This window comes from Podarcis bocagei, assembly GCF_964188305.1.
Source record: "Podarcis bocagei genome assembly, chromosome: 12".
Lineage (NCBI taxonomy): Eukaryota > Metazoa > Chordata > Lepidosauria > Squamata > Lacertidae > Podarcis > Podarcis bocagei.
Window position 1 is genome coordinate 43541303 of NC_138137.1, and position 21457 is coordinate 43562759.

The 21457-nt window shown below is 41.1% G+C and overlaps 1 protein-coding gene across 3 annotated transcripts in view; it reads right to left on the bottom strand.

Moving 5' to 3' along the window:
* Positions 1-1350: 1350 nt before the first annotated feature.
* The window catches only part of PARD3 (par-3 family cell polarity regulator), a 549815-nt gene continuing 529708 nt past the window's right edge, over positions 1351-21457 (bottom strand). For all 3 annotated transcript variants that reach the window (XM_081163479.1, XM_081163478.1, XM_081163477.1), the window contains 3 exons: positions 19945-20065; positions 11098-11225; positions 1351-3403 (listed from right to left, as the gene is read on the bottom strand). In XM_081163479.1, coding sequence (XP_081019605.1) covers positions 3010-3403; positions 11098-11225; positions 19945-20065 — 643 coding nt within the window. In that variant the 3' untranslated portion in view covers positions 1351-3009. The remainder of the gene's footprint in view (positions 3404-11097; positions 11226-19944; positions 20066-21457) is intronic.

Consider the following 21457-nt stretch of genomic DNA (forward strand, 5'->3'; position numbering starts at 1 on the left):
TCCAGCTTGCCAACATCCTTCTTAAATTGTACCCAGAAATGGACACATATTCCAGGTGTGGTCTGATTAAAGCAGAATAGAGTAGGACTATTACTTCCCTTGACCTGGGCACTATACTTCTGTTGATGCAGCCTACAATTGCATTAGCTTTTTTTTTTTTTTTGCTACTGCATCACACTCCTGACTTGTGTTAAGCTTGTGGTCTACCAAGACCCCCAGATCCTTTTCACATATACTGCTGTATGGGCATGTTTAGCCTGGAGAAGGAGAGACTGGGAGGAGATATGATACCTGTCTTCAAATATCTAAAGGGCTGTCACATGGAAGATAGGGCAAGCTTGTTTACTTCTGCTCTGGAGTGTAGGCCCTGAACCAATGGATTCGAGTTACAAGAAAGGAGATTCCAACCAAACAGCAAGAGCTGTTTAAAGGTGGAATGGACTCCATCAGAAGGTGATAGACTCTCCTTCCTTGGAGGTTTTTCAACAGAGGTTGGATGATCATGTGTCATGGATGCTTTAGTTGAGATTCCAGCATTGCATGGGGTTGGCTTAGATGACCCTGAGGGTCCCTTCCAATTCTATGGTTGAATCAATCACTGAGTAGAGTAAGGGCAATAATGCCTCTGTAACTGAGCTGTATGAGGAAGGGTTGTGTGCTTGTGTGTGTGTACGCTTGTGTCTCCATACAAGTCTATGTGAGAGTGTGGGTGGCCACACCCACCACTGGCTTGTGACCCCCTGTAGAGTTGGTTAAGCAGTCCTCTGGGACCAAAAGCCTATCCATTCCTACCACAGAGCACTCCTTCATGCAGATAATGAACAACCTCAGGAATCATGTGGCGTCACTGGCAGGCTTGTCACCTGACTGGGATTACAGATTTGTCAATTAAATGTAGAGACACCAGTGCGTATAAAAGATGCCACCACACTGTCCTAGCTGGGTTGTGATCCAAACAGTGCTTCCCCAAAAAAACCCCAAAGGCCATTGCATGAGGGCTGAAGGCTGCACAAGCCTGCCGAGAGAGAGAGGGAGAGGGAGAGGGATTGATCCAATATGGTGGTTCTGTCTTAGAACAGAAACTCTTAAATTACAGAGCTTATAGAAGTAACTAAAAGCATTTATTAACCACTTTCTCTTTCTTAGAATCAGTTTTGGAACTCTTAATGGGCCCCACAAATCTTTTCTTTTTTTGAAAGAAAAAGTTAAATGTCTGTAATTTTTTAAGAAAGGGAAGCTCAAACCACTAGGAACATTATAAAACAACATCTGTGAAAATCTCTTTCTCTCTCTCAAAATCAAGTAATGGCTACAGTTTTTGAAAGCTTCAGAAGGATATTGAAACCAAGATGAAAACAGTCTTTTTATTCTAAATTTCTGTATTTACAGAGAGTGCCATTTTACACAGTGTTGTAAAGTCTCTGCGTAAAAGAGTCATGGTCATTCAATGTTTGTGCTTACATTAGTAGCAAATTTTTAACACTTGAGTATATTAACAAAAAAAATAATAACAAGCAGGCATAAAGATATAGCATGTGCTGAATTGTCACATATATTCTTGAAAGAAGGTTGAGGCAGAAGTAAAATGGACTGGGTTTTGTCTTTTATAAAAAAAGGCAAACAATACACAAGCAATAACTGATACTTCTTTTTGTTCATTTACGCATGATATGCTGAGCTTTCACATCAGGATTTGCAGGCACTTTAGCAATCCAGTTATGTGTGTGTACACATGTCTCTTTCACAATCAACGTTCAGAGTGTCAAACACAAAACCAGCTGTTGCAAAGGAAAATTTCATATACCCAATATACACATTAACAATAACTCTGCTGGAACAATCTTTTTGTTTCCATTATTTTTTGGACACCAACATCTTTTCATGACAATGCTTACCAATGTCCCCGCCCCATTCTCTTTTATTACCCCCTTTATGGTTGATCTTTACCGTGATACTGAGGTGTAAAAATACAGTAACATGGAAGCACAGAGCAAATTGTCCACAAGGCTTTACAAATTGTCAAAAAACAGGTTTTAAAAAAACTATTTTAAATGCAAAAATAGATTTTTTATTTATTTTGTCCTGTATTCCCCCCCCCCAAAAAAAAATTAAGGACAAATTAAATTATGATGTATGGAGTAACTGGGCAATGTTTAATTTATAATTCATTTTGGGGGTTCATTTTTTTGTAATGGAATATAATAATTAAAAATCTCCACCAAAGTTGTTAAACCAAACCAGAGAGATATTTTTCTCTCCACCATTCTACATGCTTCATGAAACAGCAATGTCCCTCCACTATTATTAGGCAACGTTAACTTATAAATACAAGGTTTTCACTGATAATATAACCTATATATGATTAAAGTATAAGACAAATGCAACAAGGTCCCCAGGATATATGAAACATAACATTTTTTGCTTAGGAATGAGGATAAAGCTTTCTGATAGGACTCAAGAGTGAACGTGTGAAGTCAAAGAAAAACAGCATTTCAGCAGACAGACATTTAAATATTTATCAACTGTAAAACATCAAGGGCTAAAGATCATGACTGAACATTCAACCTTACTGCTTACAAGTGATACGTACCCCTTTCCCTTAATCAAAGGAATGGCAATGCATCTTTTCATTAAAAACAAATTAATGATGTATGTTGGAACCGGACCTCACTGAAGCATTGAACACCTGACAGCAAAATGTAGTGAAGCAGACAGTGATAGCACAGAACTGGGCTAGGACACTTGATAACTAAGACACATCACTTGCCTAGAGTATGATTGTCAAATGATGGAAAATCCTTCCATGATATAACACTTGAGACACAATGGCAAAGACATAAGGCCCTCTGATTCTTTGCCTATATTGCTAAAGGCACTGAAGCAGACAAGAATTCCTTAGTACCTCCTTTTTGTAAAAAGAAGAAGAAGTCCCCCCCCCGCCCCCCAATACAAGTCTCTTCATATGAAAATGTTCCTTTATTGCATGGGACGTTGACCTTTTTCTTCGACTCAAGAATAAAATGGTCTTCCCTTTTCTGGCGCTTGCAATCTGTTTAGCCTGGCAACCTGAGATGGCGAAGGGGGTACATCATGTCTGAAAGGACCTTTCGGAGTGGCATAATTTGGGTCCTGAACTTTCTTATAGGAGTCATAGTTGCTGGACCCTTCAGAAGATGTCTTTTTTTTCAGCTGCTGCTCTTTCCGCCTCTGCTCTTGACGCAACAGCTCTTGAGTTTCAAGCATTACCCGGGCGTTGAAGCCATGGCCTCCCATGTAGCCGTTCCTGGAGCCCTGATAGCTGGAATACCTCGGGTTGTCTTTTGCACTTTGGAAACCTTCGCCCGGAGGATAGTTCTGCTCCCAAGAATCTTGAGACACAGAGCTTGCATTTTTCCGGCTTTGCCTGAAAATCAGAACAAGGTATTTATTATACTTCATTACACTTATGTAAAACACTTGTTATATTTCTGGAAAACTTTTCTAGTTTTTTTATGCCTCAGTATGAGGCACTAAGTCAAGTCACTCATTCTCCATAGAATAACAAACAACTGATCAAGTCTGAACATTGGCTATTACCGTATTTTTCGCCCCATAGGACGCACTTTTTCCCCTCCAAAAATGAAGGGGAAATGTGTGTGCGTCCTATGGGGCGAATGCAGGCTTTCGCTGAAGCCTGGAGAGCGAGAGGCATTGGTGCGCACCGACCCCTCTCGCTCTCCAGGCTTCAGGAAGCTATCTGCAAGCCTTGCAAGCCCGGTGGGAGTTCCCACAGGCTCACAAGGCTTGCGGGCAGCAGCCTGCAGCCCCAGCAAGTGTCTGCAAGCCTTGCGCGCCCGGCAGGAGGTCCCACCGGGTGTGCAAGGCTTGGGGCGGCAGCCTGTCACCCGAAGCACGGGGAGCCCTCCGGAGGGCTCCCCGTGCTTTGGGCGAGTGTCTGCAAGCCTTGCGCGCCCGGCATGAGGTCCCACCAAGCGCGCGAGGCTTGGGGCGGCAGCCTGTTGCCCGAAGCACAGGGAGCCCTCCGGAGGGTGCCCCGTGCTTCGGGCAGGTGAGCGCAAAAAACGAGGTGCGTCCTATGGGCCAGTGCGCCCTATAGGACGAAAAATACGGTACTACTGAAGAGTAGTTGCTGGAGGAAGGTCTATCACTTCCAATCTGCTTGCGGGTGGAGGGATTCCTGAAGGTAATCCATTGGCCACTGTGGAAAGCTAGATGCTGGACTGAATGACCCCATAATCTAATTCAGAAGGTCTCTTCTTTTGCCTCCTACCAACAACCAGGCCATAATTTACCCTCTGAAGTCTATCAAAGTGGGTATCCTTCAGGAAGGGCTTAAGAACACAAGAAGAGACCTACCGGTTCAGACCAAAGGCCTGCTCAGCCCAGCATCCTGTTCTCACAGCAGCCTATGGGAAGCCCATGAGCAGGCACGAGTACACTATTCTTCTCCCACTTGTGATCCACAGGAACTGGCATTTAGAGGTCTACTGACTCTGATACTGGAGGTGCTGTATAGCCATTGAGACTAGTCAATGCCATTTGTCTAGAAAAAGGTACTGGAACGCACCATGAACATCTCCCTGTATTCTCTTATAATGGCAATGGCACCCGCCTGAGAGATGCCAGAACTCAGTTCTGGCGAGTTCCCACTGAAAAAAAGCCCTGTGACTAGTGCACCTAACCTTAAAAGGATAGTATTTCCCTCTACGAATCCCACTTTATACACACTTATGACCAAGGAAGTCCTCTTCCACATAACCACACACAACACATCCAAAGATGAACTGAGTGTAGTCCAACAAGAATGCTGAACCATAATCAATATGACATAGAATTGTGGTCAGTTAATCACATGCAAAGGCAGTTTGTTGGGGGTTTTGTACAAAAGATAGCACCAAGAAACCCAATGCATTTAGCTGCAGACATACTGTATTTCTTGACATGGGTCACAACCCAGCAGGGCTTAAGCATGTCTGATTGTGTGTTTGAACATGGCCACTATCTTTTGTAATAGATTTGACCATAGATTCAAATGCTGAGCATGGCAACAATTCAAATAAAGTTACTTGTGACTCACTTATACTGATTAGCTGCTGACTAGCTGTTTTTCGTTGAAAGGAAAGCAGGGTATAAAATTAAAGAAAATAAATAAATGGATTCAAAGCAGAGTTAGCTGACTTTAGCTTTACTGGTACTTACAGATTTTTCTCCAAATATATAGGAGTAGTCTCCTTTTGCATACTTGCATACTGTCATATGCTGTGCTTAAGTCAACACTCTTAGCACATTTTCTTTCACATCACTTTTATTCATCATTGTGGAGGCACACCCTTTCTGTGTTCCATACATGTATTCCAGAATTTCAGTTTCTGGCTTCTTACCTAACTATTAATGCTGATTTTCTCACATGTCAATACAATCGCCCAGATAAAGCTTTTCTAGTTCTGTTAAGACTGCAGTATTGAAACTCCCCTTCCCCTCTCCCAATGCCTAGCTTTCAACTCCAAATAGCAGAAGAATCTGCTGGTTTCAGAAGAAGTTTGCCAGGGAGTGATGCAACATTTCAGGCAATATCACGTTGGAATCCCAGATGATGATGCCAGCTTGGCAGGTAGACTTACCCCCTTGTCTCTTTTGCTTAGAGTAACCAGCTATTCTTCAATTTACATGTGTTCCTTGAGGCACTACACTATAAATATTCACAGTCTGACAGCTAATACTGTAATAGCAATTACAACTTTCAACAATAATTCTGCAATAGACCTGGACATGGGACATTAGTATGCAGGGCTTTATCAACCCTGATTGCCAAAGGTCTGTCTTTTGCCTTACGAAGCCCAGCATGCTCATGCAACTGCAGAGGAAAACTGTTTCCAATATATGTAGTATCAGAACATTCCACTATGTGGTATTTAAGCAAGCTGAGCAGAACTCAGACTGTCATTACTGTCTAATGGAACACATAAGCTGCCTTGGACTTAACAGGCCATTGGCCCATCACTGTTGAGTTTAAATGGCAGCAGAAATGCTGTCTATTTGTACGGTATTGTGCTTGAGATAGTGAAACCTCACCATAAACAGTGCATGCATTAACGACAAAGGGGTTTGTTTTGTGTACAGGAGTGGGGCCAGTCAGAGTGCAGAGAGAGAGAGTTAATGCACGTGAGCAAGACACAGAGATGATGGAAGGGGGAGATGAAATGGAAACAGACAAAAGTGAATTAAAGTGTCAGCTTCCTTGGGCTTGAGGTAAGCAAAAGAGTGTTGCCCTGAAACTAACAGCCCTGACCCTCAAGCAAACAGGGCTGACTTCATAGGGGGCATACAGCTCCACTTGGTTCTACCAATGTATGCACATGGACAGCCTCTTTTCTTCTGCCTACCTCTCAGATGAGGGCAGGGAAAGTGGAGAAGATAAAGAGAGTATACCAATCCCCAGTCCGTCAACATGTAGAGCTGGAGAAGCCTCCAGAGAGAACAAGCAGAGAGTAGTTCAGAGTGAGATTGCACCAGTTCCTCCCCTTCTCACTCTAGATCAGGGGTAGTCTACCTTTTTATACCAACCGCCCGCTAATGCATCTTTCTTGATGGTAAAATTTCCTTACCACCCACCAGTGCTTGATGGAAGGAGGATTCAGCTTGTACCGTAGAACCCCCTACTGCCTACCTAGAATCCTGAAACACCCACTAGTGGGCGGTAGGGACCAGGCTGACAACCCCTGCTCTAGATAGGTCCTGGTTTATCAGATTCCCCTTTGCTCTCTCACCAATTAGGCAAAAGACCATAAAAAGAAACTGCTAGATCAGGCCAATGGTCCATCCAGTCCAGCATCCTGTTCACACAGTGGACAACCAGATGCCTGTGAGAAACCCCAAAGCAGGACCTGAGTTCAACAGCACTCCCCTCTCCTGTGGTTCCAAGCAACGGACATTCAAAGGCATATTGTCTCTGACAACAGAGGCAAAACACAGGCATCCTGGTTAGTAGTCACTGAGAGCCTTGCCAAATCCTGCTTTAAAGACACCCAAGCTGGTGGCCATCACTACTTCTTGTGTGAGTGAACTTCTAATGTTTCTGTGTTGTCACCCAACATTTAGTGATTTATTTAAAACATTTCTATCTCACCAGTCAGTCCATCAGGAACTCTGAAGGCAACTTACTAAGAGCAGCAATATATCAAAGAAGTTAATAAAACAGAAAATAGCCACCAAATAATAGAGGATTTCAACACAAAAAGAAATCAAAAGAGAGTCCATTGGACTCAGGATTCCTGAGAACTACATTTCCCAGGAAAGAAATATTGACGCTCTGCTACCAGGCAGATCTGGGACCTTGGATAATGCCAAGGAGAATTACAGGTAATTTATTATGCTTTGTCCTGTGGAAGATAACTCAAACCTTATATTATCACTGGTAGTTATGCAACATGGACAGGCAGCTTTGTGACATTGCCATTTTACTTCCCTTTCCATCCACACAAAACGAAAGGCCATATTGTCAACACAAGTACGTATGGCACAATGAGATTTCTGAGTGAATATGGTGTGAATCATTCACTCTTTTATTTAAGTTCACATAAGCTTTCTAAAGCATCCCAGAAACCTTTTTAACAGCAGGCTCCAACTTCGAGAAAACGTTACTTTTAAGCAGCTTCACATTGAAAATGACAATAGATTAAGCTGATTCACACCATATTCACTCTGCCTGTTAGCAATAAGGCAAGCAAGATTGGTTGGGCTCTTTTAACACCACTTTTATGAGAAGATATCAGAGGAATGTATGAATTCTGGAAACAATTTATATTTATAACTGCATGAATGTAGATTATCCATGAAGCGAGGAAACAAAGACTGAAGTACTTATTAATTTGTTTGTGCACAGATGTTTTGTAGCACAGACCTTGAACAAACAGTTTTCCTTGAACTGAGAATATATTTTGCGGCTCTGCAGAAGGTTATTCCACAGTCCCCTGTAATTCATAAATGAAATAATAATGCACTACATGTTTCTTCCGACAAAAAATTACAGTTTATCATAGACATAATTTGGGGAACTGCAAAAATGCAGTCATGCAATAGTGATCTTCCCTTAATTGAGAAGGCAAGGAAAGCTCTGTAGGATCAGTCTAAAAGTTGATCTGGTACAGCATTTAGTCCCACAGTGGAACCAGTTCAACCAGTTGCCCCGGGACACCCACAAGCAGGGCAAAGAAGGCAATAATATCTGGCTGAGCACTCAAAGACTTAGAAAATGTCACCTTTTTGACTATAGACAAGGAATATGCAGGCAAAGCCCTTGAATAAATTACTCATTGACTTAAGGCAGCATTCCTCAAACTGGTGCCCTTTAGATATTTAGGACTACAACTCCCATCGGCACGGCTGACTGGAGCTGCTGATAGTTTTAGTCTAAAACATCAGGAGCGCACTGGGCTCCTATGGTTTCCTTCCCCCATTCAAACCCAATTCTTACCAACCTCATCCAATCCTCCAATACATCAGTTCAATGAAGAAGAAGAAGAAAAGACAAAATCACAGAATCAGCCTTTGGCTTTGATGAGAGTTGTTCTTGTTAGATCAAAATCAAATGAAAAACTCTCCCACTTGTTCTCCCCATCACTCTCAAGGGCACCTGCTCTTTTCTAAACCAATCTTCCATTCTGCCTCACTAGACTTTATTTTCCCAAGACTCTCAAATTTACTTTAAACATGACTCAAACAATCTCTGTCCCAAACCAGCCTCAATCATTCAGCAAATGTCTGAATGCGTTAGGGGCAGCGCTTTGGGTAGTCATGAACAACCCCTTTCCTTTGGAATACATCTCCCTCCTAGACTCACGACTGCCTGTGAGCACTTTGTGCTTATAAACTAAAGTATGTATATAGACAGCACTTAAATATTAGAACCAATTAAATGTGTCAGAAATTGGAAGTATCCCAATCTGATATAGCTTTTCATGGTAATCTCTCTATTCACTCAATTAATTCTTTTATGACATACATCCACATTATACATCCAAGATTCGCTTTGTTACAAGCTATACAAGAAAGACTTCCCATTACCGCTACTTCCTCCTGTCAAGCTCATATTTATTTTCATTACATGAAACTATAATGCAGAAGAATCCCTAAATCTCTAAAATTTTGGAACCCAGTTTTATGGGCTACAGCAGGGCTGTCAACTGTCATCATTGCTGACCACTGCTTTTGCCCCCCTCTCCACAGCAGCTAGCCAAGAAGTTTGAATGGCCTGAAGCACCTGCCAGTACAGGCTAATCTCTTTCTAACCCACACCTGGGCAGCAGGAGGAAGCTGTAGTTCAGAAACCCATTTGCAGAAATCTAAAATTAATTTTTCCTGGCTGGCACCATTTTAAAACACTTTACGCCCAATAGCTACCAGGAAGACAACATTTGTAAGCTTTGTTTTTTATTTTCATTTATTAAGATCAGATCTGGCAAAAAAAGTAGCTCAAAAATTGCTCAAATTTAAGGGCACCTCTCTCCAAGGAGCCTCATTGAGGTTGCAATTTGTGACATTCATGCCAATTCTCCTCTCACCTGGTATACAGTTACAAATAACTATGTATGTTCTACACAGAATGGGTCATATAACCCTCCCTTATACTACTCCTTTTCTGGAAGTCCTCCCCCCCCCCTCATTTTGCTATTTTTGATATACAGTGGTACCTCAGTTTTCGAACCTAATCCATTCCGGAAAAGAGTTCAAGTTCTGAAACGTTCGAAAACCAAAAACTCAATACAGAAGCCTCAATACGGAAAACTCAATACAAAAGCTACATCGCATGTTTGACTTCTGAGGTGTGTTCGAAAACTGAAGCTTTTACTTCCGGGTTTACTGCGTTTGAAAACTGAAATGTTCGTCAACGGAGATGTTTGAAAACCGAGGTACCACTGTACTAGGATGTAGTGCTTTTTTCTGGGGGATACTCGAGGGTACTCAGTATTGGCACCTTCTTTCTAGAACAAAAGCACTGCTAGGATGGTTCAAGGAAATACTACCAAATTCTCCTCTGCATCCCTTACCATAGCAAAATACTCCGAGTCAGTACTTTGAAGGAAGCAACAGATTTTTCTCCTTCCCCATGCTTCCCTTGCTGCTTTCAAAATGGCCTCTCTCTCTTCTCAAAACTTTGTCCAGCAAATACATTTCTCTCTTGCATGCTCACAAACCACTTCTAATGTCTTCACTGAATTCACCACACCCTGCTTTTCCTTCTATATCCCCCTGCTTCCATTAAGAAAGTCACATCACTCACACTGTTGGCTCCAGAACTGAAGTATTTGCCTTTCCCCTTACTAATCACCCCCAAACTCCCCTCATTTGTGAAAATAACATACTTGTGTCCCTCTTCCTTCTTTTCCTTATCTTTTCCACACAGACCTCTGTAGCCCTTAAGGCTTATGTTTTGTACTAATTTTCTCTTCATTGCTGTGGGCAGACAGACCCTCTTTCTCCTCACCTACTTTCTGCATCCTAGCTATGCATTTCTATACATGCTTTTAGAACTGACAACTTGTGGATTAGTTTTAACTCCTTTATTAGTTCTAAACTTTCCCCAGTGGCCCACTCTTAGCGTGTTGCTTATGAAAGTCTGTGCCAACTGATTCTGTTAACGAGTGTTTTTTTTTCTGGGGGGGACGCATACCCCTAAACATTTTGTGACTATAAGTTTGGCCTCACTGAGGGGCAGTATTTTAATATGAGTAGGAAAATGAGAGTACCCCTAAACACTTTTTTTTTTAGGAAAAAAGCACTGCTATTAACATATTACGGGATGTATGCTAATTCTCTTTGAATACAATAAAATTTCTTGAGATTTATTTTTGTGTCCCTGAGCTGCATACATACCATATATTTAAAGCACTCAACTTCCTTTAAAGCACCTGCAGTTTGCTATAGGTGCTTGAGAACATACCTCTGTGAGAGCTAAATGACACTTCCTGGGATTCTATGGGAGAACTGCAAGCTGCACCATTCATAACAGAGGGCTCCTCTTAATAAAGAAGACACAACACTTTGAATAAACTGGCTCCAGGCATGAATTTGCCAGATCACCTTAGACATTTGCCATACCTGGGTAATGAACTGTATTGCCGCTGAGCTTGCTGGAAACTCTCCCTTTCTTCTTGACGCTGCTTCTGCATCTGAACCTCGACCGATACAGAATGCCTGCCACTCTGTGAGTATGACTTTGAACTTGGCTAGGATAGGAAAAGCAAAAATTTCACATGGTGAGTTTTTTAAAACAACAACAATAGCATTCAGAATGATAAATAATGCTATTTTTCTGCAAAGGCACAATTTTTAAAATGCTTTCATTATTAACCAAAATGAACTGTTTAAACTATTATTATGAATGTATTAATTTGTGAATCACTTTCAACATGTATGCTCCAATTTACAGACATACCCTTAAAAAATACTACAAAAATGTATTTGAGAGATAGACATGGCAGAAAAACTCCAATGGAAGACATATTTTCAAGAGATCCCCCCCCCCGCCCTTATTATAAATGCTTTAGGTTCTTAAAGTTGATAGATAAAATTTGGACTATCTGCAGGATTCCAGAAGTATGGAAAGGTTCTACCTATTTTAGGACAAGGTTATCAATATGAACAGAGTCAAAGTGGCTGCATTTGTAGATCAGTCACTGGACACAGCTATGAGGGACTGTTGTTTTTGGCGCTGCTCAAATCAAGTGGCTGGCATATTTTATAGTCTTAGCTTTGAAGTCTGAGGAAACATAATGCAGCCATCTTGGTGAAGCTAAGCAGATTTGGATCTGGTAAATGTTTAAACTGAAGACCTGGGAACCTTGGTCTTGAGTTCCATGTTGGAAGAAAGGAGAAGGGTATTAGTGTACCAGAATGAATAAATGATAAAACACCATCCATGTAGAGTTTGGCTGACTCCAATGTTCTTTTTAGCCACTAGAAGGAACTATGCCTAAGTAGGGGTTGGTTTCACATGCCTCCATGTGTGTTTGATTATCAGTTCATACTGGCACACCTAAATTCTTATTAGTGTGTCTCCCCTTTCCAATCCAAAGAAAGTAAGATGGTTTCTCCCATATGAAACGGCCTGGCACTGTAGGCCTTCTTTTGAGGGTGTTCTAGTTCCAACCGCCTTCAATGTAGGGATCACAGCTAAAGCATTTCATTCAAAGACAAGTTAAACATGGGGAGAAGATTGCACAGCCCTGCAAAGTCGTTCAGTCGGTCTCAATCGGAGGTGACCTGTTAACACTTGCAGACCATGAGCTCTTCAGGAGGACATTTTTTGGGGCAAAATGAGCTATAAGTATTCCAGCTGAACACACTTTAGATCAACAAATACTGCAGGGTCAGGGACGACATGGGGATAATGTGTGCATAGCACCATCATTTATATGTTTTTAATGTTAGCTTTATATTTGACAATTACTGTTTCAGCTTTTTCTGTTTTAAAAAAATCATTGCTGTTCCATGTTACACATACTTTTAAACAACTTTGAGGGTGCTTATGGTGGAAAGTAAATAAATAAATCCTAGCAACAAATAAACACCCCCAAAGTTCTATCTGCACTTAATGCACTTAGGTTGGAAAATACGTTTCACAGCTGACAAATGGAAATTCCTAGACAACTGCCCCTCCAAATATTTAACACACTGCCACTTTGTAAATGGCCTGACAATGCATTTTAAGAAAATTACTTCACATCAGTTTCATCTCGCATCTGCACACAATTTTTAATCTTGGCAACAATATACGACATACGAGAGATGGAAAATACCCCCACCCCCTCAAAGTGGAAAAATATATTTCCCTGTATTGGGACACAAACTGTGTGCTCAGAGTATAACTCTGAAACTAGTTAACACCTGTACAAACAGGGCAGCACAAGACAAAGTATAATTATCATAATTCTTTAAAGCTATCAAACAAAGCTGCCTGCGTCTTAACTGTGCAAATTACAAAGAACTCCAGCCTTGTCTGTGAGGAAATGCATGACAAGTGCTGACCTTGTAAATCAAATAGCGGTCAGGGCTGCCGTAACACACAAGGCTGCATTATACAAATAAATATATGTTTGTGTCTTCCACAATGACCCTTAAGTGAAATGATCATTATGGCTTTGAAGATTTGTTAAGGAAAGCACAGGAGAAAAGAAAGCGGAAGAAGGAGGTTGGTGTGCACAACATGACGATATGAGATCCTTATTGTGGTGGTTCTTTAAGATCTCAGTAGAAGGCACATGTAGAATATTAGAACAGTTGCAATCAAATGCAAATGTTATGCATGCACAAGAATATTCAGGAGTTTTGGAAGGATGTAGTTGAAGAAATTAGAGGTACAACCTCTTATTTAGTGTCTAAAGATGAAACATCAAGAAATAGTGTGATCAACTTGTGCATTATGGTAAAAAAAAGTGGGGGGGGGGTGTTTGCCACTATGTGGGAAAGGGCAGAAAGGTCACTGTAAGAGGCTGGATGGAAATTATCTGGATGGCATCTTATGAAATAGTCTCTAGTTCACAAAATCTTATGGCACAATGAGTATGTTAGTCTTCTGTAATATAATAATGATTCTTTACAGTATATATTTATATACTGCCTCATATATCATAATGTATTTCATATTTAGTAGATCCAAAATCATTAGTTCATTGGGCATATTTTGGTTTCAATGAACAACAAATTGCATTCTTTCTCTCTGTCTTTCTTTCCCCCCGATCAAGTTCTCTTCTATAGTTGGTTGTAGCTGGTGATTTTTATTAGGTTTACAACGCTATGCAATATTTTGGTTAATGTGACAGACTAACAAGGATTTCATCAACAAGACATATTAAGATAATTAGGAAAAATAAGAAAATTTTTATGATAATAATTTATTAGGAGTTATGATGTAAAATGGGACGCATTTTAAGTGCAAGTAGATAAATAGGTACCGCTCTGGCGGGAAGGTAAACAGCGTTTCCATGTGCTGCTCTGGTTTGCCAGAAGCGGCTTAGTCATGCTGGCCACATGATCCAGAAGCTGTACGCCGGCTCCCTTGGCCAATAAAGCGAGATGAGCGCCGCAACCCGAGAGTAGGTCACGACTGGACCTAATTGTCAGGGGTCCCTTTACCCTTTACCTTTTTATGATGTAAAATCAGTTTATAACTTGTTGAAAATGGTTACGTAGCCAAAATATATTTCTGGAGATGTCATTTTGAAGGTTTAGAACTGATGCAATTGCTACATAAAGTGGAATAATGAATTAATGATGCCCCCACCTGTTGTTTCATTAATTCATCAGTAATGCTTATTAATTGTATAAAATAGAATGTTGGGTATAACTTGGGTTGTATATGTCTTTCAAAACATCATTGTTAGTCTGACATTGAGGATAAATCTATAAGAAAGCATCTATTCTTTATTTTTTCCAAACAAATAATGAAAGAATATGTGCCATCAATATTGCATACCATTAGGTTAGCATACAATAATGCTTGCTTTCCCTATTAAGGTAAGTATATTATGTCACCATCACATAGAACCAGTACAAACCAATCCTAGGTAGCAGAATATAAATCAAGGGCTGGAATGAAAACCCAGCAGGAGTAGAACTCAGCTGTTGAATTTTGGACTGGAATTCTACTTCTCTATCACTTATTTATTATATATTTGTGATCTAGAATTGACACGAATAAACTACAAATGAGCTAAATCCAAAATATTCTAGTTTGGTTAAAAAGTTTTCAGGCTGCTCAAAGATGGAAGACCCTTCAATTAAATAAGGCCAATTTGCTGTTTAATCAACTTATTGCGTTTATGCTCCCTCTTTCCTTGAAGGACTTCAAGGCAGTGTACATTCCCCCACATTTTATTCTCAGAACAGCCCTATGAGGTAAATGAGGCTGAAAAGATAGTGACAGGTTCAAGGTTACTCCTCATCTTAGAAATTGCTATTGCTAAGATCAGTCAGGACTGGCTACCATCTGGAAAGAAGTTTCTCAACTTCAAACTTGTGGTTTAATTAAAAGATGCTAATAGGTTTTATTTATTTATTTCTTACTCATTTCCCATGGCTTTGCGGACAATTATAATATATAATTGTTCACCTGGTCAAGCAAATAACATTGCCTGGCTTAGCCACTGAAATTAAGCAAAATGAAGTCAAGGAGAGGGAGGTCAAAGAAAAAGAAGGAAAATGGTGCCAAGGAGCAGCCACAGCAAGAATAGAGAAACACTGGACAGCACTGAAGGAGTGCTGGAAAAGGATGGTGCTTTTGACATTTGAGCATATTCTGAACTAGATGAGTAGTTTCAGCACAACCCTTGAACGTCTGTTGTGCCAAAATCAATACCTCAAACCCAGGGATGGGGAAACTGTGGCTCTCTTAAGTATTGCTGGACTACAACTTCCATCATACACATTGGCCATGCAGGTGGGGCTGACGGGAATCTATGCTTGCATTTTTGTTGATATTTTTTGGAAGCATCCTTTTTAAAGCTATCTTTTGATTCTGCTGCTGCTTAAGGAGTTGACAGCAAGTGCTGCTTTGTCCCATGCTGCTGTTTTTACTTTCATCATTGGTGCTTCGTTGGCTGGGTTATTGCATTATGTATATTTGCATTTGTTTGCAATTGCCTCTGAGCAACTCTTTGGGCAGAGGGCAAAAGCCAGGTATTTCTTTTTAAAGAAATAAGCTGGCAAGTAAACCCCACCCAGGATGCAGATATGGAAGACCCTTCTCATGCAGGTGTGAACACTGGGGCCCTACAGAGCTCTGGCTTGGCATGATGTGGAATGGAATATGTCTGAGAAAAGATAAATTGTCACCCTAGGCCAGGGGTCTGCAACCCGCGGCTCCGGAGCCGCATGTGGCTCTTTTACACCTTTGCCGCGGCTCCGGGGCGGATACTAGCGAGGGGAGGAGGCGCATTGGTGGGCGCTGTACTGGCTGTGACGTCGCATGGGGGCGGTGCATGCATTAGTCACGCACCTCCCGACGTCACCTTCCCACCCGCTGTCAGATCGTGGCTCCGGAGATATATTTGTTTTAAATGTCGCAGTGGTTTTGCAGCTCCCAGTTTTTTTTCCTTTCGGAAACGGGTCCAAGTGGCTCTTTTTGTCTTAAAGGTTGCAGACCCCTGCCCTAGGCTCACTGGTCTGAGTCATGTCCTCATCATTAACTATTCTACTCCACTCTCTTCAGGAAGTGTCATTTTAAAGTTTCGAATAAGAGTGTCTGTATACATGAAAGTTACGGGACTGACTGCTTTGAGGACAGAAGTTCATTAATTATTGGCAGAGCAGATATACAAGCCCAGGAAGAAATGCCAGAACCCCACAGCACATCAGTAAAGGTTTTGCCAACAGAATCGTTGTAGAATAATTTGAAATGGACATCTGCCCACTATGATCCAAGAAAAGACATATGGACACAACCATCCACCAGGAACTGGAAACTGTGATTCAGGCAGAAGTCATTTTTATATGTCAGACATATGCAGCAAACCCAATTTCCTTCTGTTTTCACACATACACTTATCTCTCTCGGCTTCTCGAATCCCAGTTCTTTAATACATATCTGTTATTCATCAAGCTCTGTGGATGGGAAATTACCTTCTTTGTTCAAATCAGGAGGAAAAAGCTCACTGTGTCATCATGGATCTGAGGGACTTTTATGGATGTAAACCTTTATTTACATCCATCCAAGCCTTTTCTCTTTCGTGTCCCCCAACCCCTCCCTTTCACTTGGTGCCACAAACCTGTTCCCTCAGGCTAATTCAAAACTTTTTAACACTTGCACAGCTGTGTTTTTCTACAGTCATACTTGTAGCCAAGAACGCTGAGATAAAAAAGAGAAAGCATTCAAAGAATACGGTTGAAGTTTCCTCACAGTAAACCACTGGTGTGCGTGCATTTTACCATTGTTTAGTATTCACTGCATCTGGATGCATTTTGGAAAAAGCACCTCTATAATTTTAAGTTAATACCCTGAAGTTGCATACGCTGCTTGAGAGATGGGTTTATTGTTCCTCAATGCTAAAACTATATTGTACACTCTAAGAATGGATGAGATCATAGTTTCATCCCTTCCCAGCACAGTGATCTTACCCAGATTGGAATACACAAGAGGGAGAAAATAATTCAAAGGTACAATGGACCTATTTCTCCAGAATTTGAGCATCTAAATGAATGTGTCTGTATAAAAGACACATGCACAAGGAAAGAGTAAAGGGGTGTGTGTGTGTGTGTGTGTGTGTGTGTGAGAGAGAGAGAGAGAGAGAGAGAGAGAAAGAGGCAGCTTAAATAAAGGAGCAGACCATCAGCCAAGGGAACAATAAGGCTCAGGATTAAAATTAATACATTTAACAGAATTACTGTCACTTTAAGCTCATTTACATGATCAGTCCAATGGGGAAGAGGCCCTCATTGTTGGTGAGAGGAAAGAGGGAAAAAAGAAAGGTCAGCATTCTGACCTACAATTTAGGAAATTATTCCATTCCTGAGGTAATCAGCCTGTCATCTAAATAATTTCCCACTCATTCATTGCTGGAAAGTATAATGCACGCCAAGGTTGCCTGTTTAAAGTTGCTATGGTGTTTGGATAGAGAACATTTTGGCCCATGACCCTCAGTAGTTAAGTTCTCAAGTCCTGAGTGCACAGTTTTCTCAGACAGTGTCCCCCAAGATCCCTTAACCAGTCAAATTCTGAGATGAAGCAGAAGAAGCCTCCACGTAATGCCTGCCCCTTTTCGGGAACCTCGTACATGAAAATAAAAATAGGTTCCTGAGTTATCTTTACAAGGAAATAAAACAAGCATTTTATTTAATTAGTTCCAGGGAGAACCAAGCATATTTTATAACAGAGCTTTAAAAGGAAGCCCATATATTTTAAACACAGTAAAATATATAGAGTATTTTACATAGAGTTGCAGAAGTAGCTGATTTAAGGGCTACGTCTGTTGTCATTAGTTATGCTGGGATTTAAAATAAACGCTTTTAAGGAGACAAAAGTCAACTTGAATAAAAGTTGTATATGTTCTCCAGGTTAACAAATATGATATACATATTTACAAAATATGAGGTTTTTATTTATGACATAGCTCTTTTCTTTATGGCTAGAAATACAAGTCATCTATCTCTGTATTTCTAAGGTAGCCTGGTGATGACATGGATGTTAAATCTTTTTTAAAATCTGCACAGAATTGTACTGCATACTTAAGAGGCTTTCATAGTCTATTTGGGACAATTTGGGTTTGTGGGGAACATTTGGCCTTCCAGAAGTTGCTGAACTGCAAGTCCAGTCATCCCTCACTATTGGCCATGCTTGCTGAGGCTCATGGGGGTTGTAGTTCAACAACATTTTGAGAGCCAAAGGTTTCCCACATCAGAATTATACCATCGCCACATTGCAGTGAGACTCGTGTGTGTGTGTGTGTGTGTGCATGGTTGAAGGTGCCCAAGGAATATCTACTATCAAAAGAATCTAATCATACACTTAGGTTATCAGCATCCTGCTTCAAGTGTCTTTTGCAACTCAGCCCGGCCAGGCAAGACATTTTATTGCCAGAGACAAAGGACCAGGTTATGCCCCTCCTTAGTCCATGTTTTCCTACTGCACCCAACTGGACTGGCAACTGAATCTTAATTCAACAATGGTGGCAGGATAGTGTCCTCCAGTTCACCTGAGACAGCAGGACAGTTATAGGGTGCAGGGCAGCCTAGTTGGCCTAAAGGGCTCTGTCCTCCAACAGAAGGGAACAGCTTGTGGGGGGACTGGAGTTCAGAAGGAATAGCCAGGAGGCTGCCAGTGTTCCCTCACTGCATCTGCCATGTGAGGCAGCTGCCTCAGTGTATCTAATTATAGAGCCAACTCACAGGCTCAGGTAGTGACCACGAGAACTACTGACTTTTCAGTGGTGCCCCCACAATGGCAGAAATCCCTGTCCGGGAACATCTGTCAGAGACCTCCCTCTCTCCAGGTTTTCAGAAGCCTGATCAAAACATTCCTATTACATAAATCCTTCGATAGTTTAATTACTGATAGTGTTTATATGACATTTACATCCTCTCTCTTAATGGCTTATTGATTGCGATTGGTGGTTTTAATTGCAACATTATTAAACTGGATTTTTAAAATGATTTAATGGAGCTGTGTTTTGTTATGTAAGCTTCCCTGGGGACCCTTTTGTATTAAAAAGAACAATACTGGTGATTAAAAAAAAAAAGGCTTGCTATCTATGTGTCAGTGGGGGAATGGGAAAACTATGTGTTTCTGGACATCTCTTCCTGTCTTGGCAAAATCTAGTTGCTGGTTCTATCTTTAATGCACTTTTTAAAAGCACTCTTCAAGTGCAGTCCAACATAAATGCCTTAAATCCCTCCATATTTTATCTGAAACTGCACAGCTTACACAAGCAGAGAATCATGTTCTTGAAAATAACGCATACACAACCCCCTTACAGGCATTAAGTGCAAGACAGATAAGCTAGTCTGCATTGATGTGACCCAGCTATGCCTTGTCACAGGGCAAACAATACCCTTTACACAATTGACAGATGGCAGAGCACAATACAAAATGAAATTAGGAATGTTGGGCCACAGATGGAGAAGGAAAGGGTCAGGAGTTTAAAGGTCACCAAGGACCTTGAATCGAAGTTGCATCAGGGATTAAGAATAACAACTGACACAAGACAGGGGACGTGCTGTAGCTTAGTTGTAGAGCACCTGCTCTGAAAGCAGAAGGACCCCAGGTTCATTCCTAGGCATCTCCAGGTAGGGCTAGAAGCATGATGTCCAAAACTCTGGAAAGCCACTGCTGGCCAGTGTGGTAAACAATAGCAAGCTACATGGACCAATGGTCCAAGCTGGTATAAGAAAGCTTCCTATATTCCTAAGGACTTTGTGCAGCGCTGTATATAGTGACTGAAAATGAGCACTTACCCATGGTTGTTCAAAACTGTAGGTCCGCCTCCGATCTTCCACATCTTCATCTTGCTTTGCCTGTTGAAATTCTTGCCTTAGGCGTTGTATCCGATCATGATTGCTGGGAGTTGATCTGTTACTAAGAAAGGAAGGGAGAAAAGAGATTAATACCAGGGGGAAAGCAAGACCATTTTTCTTTTTCAGATACAAAACAGCTTGATTGAGTCGTATGATAATGAGCTGACAGAATGCTTACAGTCAAGTTTCAAAGCCATATTCCTAAAACAGAATTATATGCAAAATTCTGGTGATTCTTGTGGCTCACGGCAAATCTGGGAAGGCTAAAGAAAGCACTTTCAGTGACAGAGATGACCAGAACGAAACTGGGAAGAGTGGTGGATTTCTTTTTGGAAAGATGGGCTTAAGACACTGGAATAATTACTGCAACAATCCAAAATTAACATTTATCTCTCTGTTAAGTGCTTATTTCTTTACCATATTTTTAGACTGCCTGTCAGCTAAAGATTCTCCATATTAAAATGCAGAACAACAAATATGGTAGTTATCTATCTATCTATCTATCTATCTATCTATCTATCTATCTATCTATGCCCCCCCCCATCCTCTTATTAAACACACGGGGAAGAAATGAGCCACCTTCAGATCAACTTAAACCCATTCTTCCAAGACAGAGAGTTTTATCATGAGTGATAAAGTAAACTCTCACGTCTTTGTTGTGGGCTTCACATAGCCATCTGGTTTGCCACTGTGGGGAACAAGATTCTGGCCTAGATAGGCCAGACATAGCCATAGAGGGGTCCTCCAGACATTGGTGGATGGTCAATGGTCAGGGATGGTGGGAGTTTGAGGCACTAAGGAGGCTACTTCTTTCATTGTTTCTTATATAACAGCTGCTATGTACAGTAATGGAAAACATACACTTGATTGATTCTGTGAACTGGTCCTTGCCCAAAACAAACAGGCACATCATCTATTGTGTTATCAAGAGGATTTAAAAGACAGGACTTAGGTTTAAAAGAAGAGCACAAATAAATATTTCTATCAGGTCCTGTACTATTGAAACAACATGACAGATAATTGTTCACTCACTTCAGCTACCCTGCTGCTGTCAGAGCCTCAGTCCCACAGGGCTCCTCGCTATTTGGAGGCGGCGCTATTGGATTATTTCCCCCAGTCAATAGGATCCTGTCACCCTTTAGGTCTGTTTCTGACAAGTCCTTTGAACTGATTAGCTTGATAGCATTAAAAGGTTAATGGACATGCGGTACATTTCACCATGTGGAAACAAACCAGGGCATCAACAAGAGATGAAGGCTGCACATGTCCTTGGGAGGAAAACCCACTGAAGTCAGTGAAATTACTTTAGTTTAAATATGCACAGAAGTCAGCTGTTTAAGGTCAGCAGTATCACCATTAGCTTATGTAAACCTTACTCAACAGATGCTAAAGTTATGCAAAAACCAAAGTTTTCCATGATAAATACTGCAAAGAAGCCACAAGGCTTACTCCA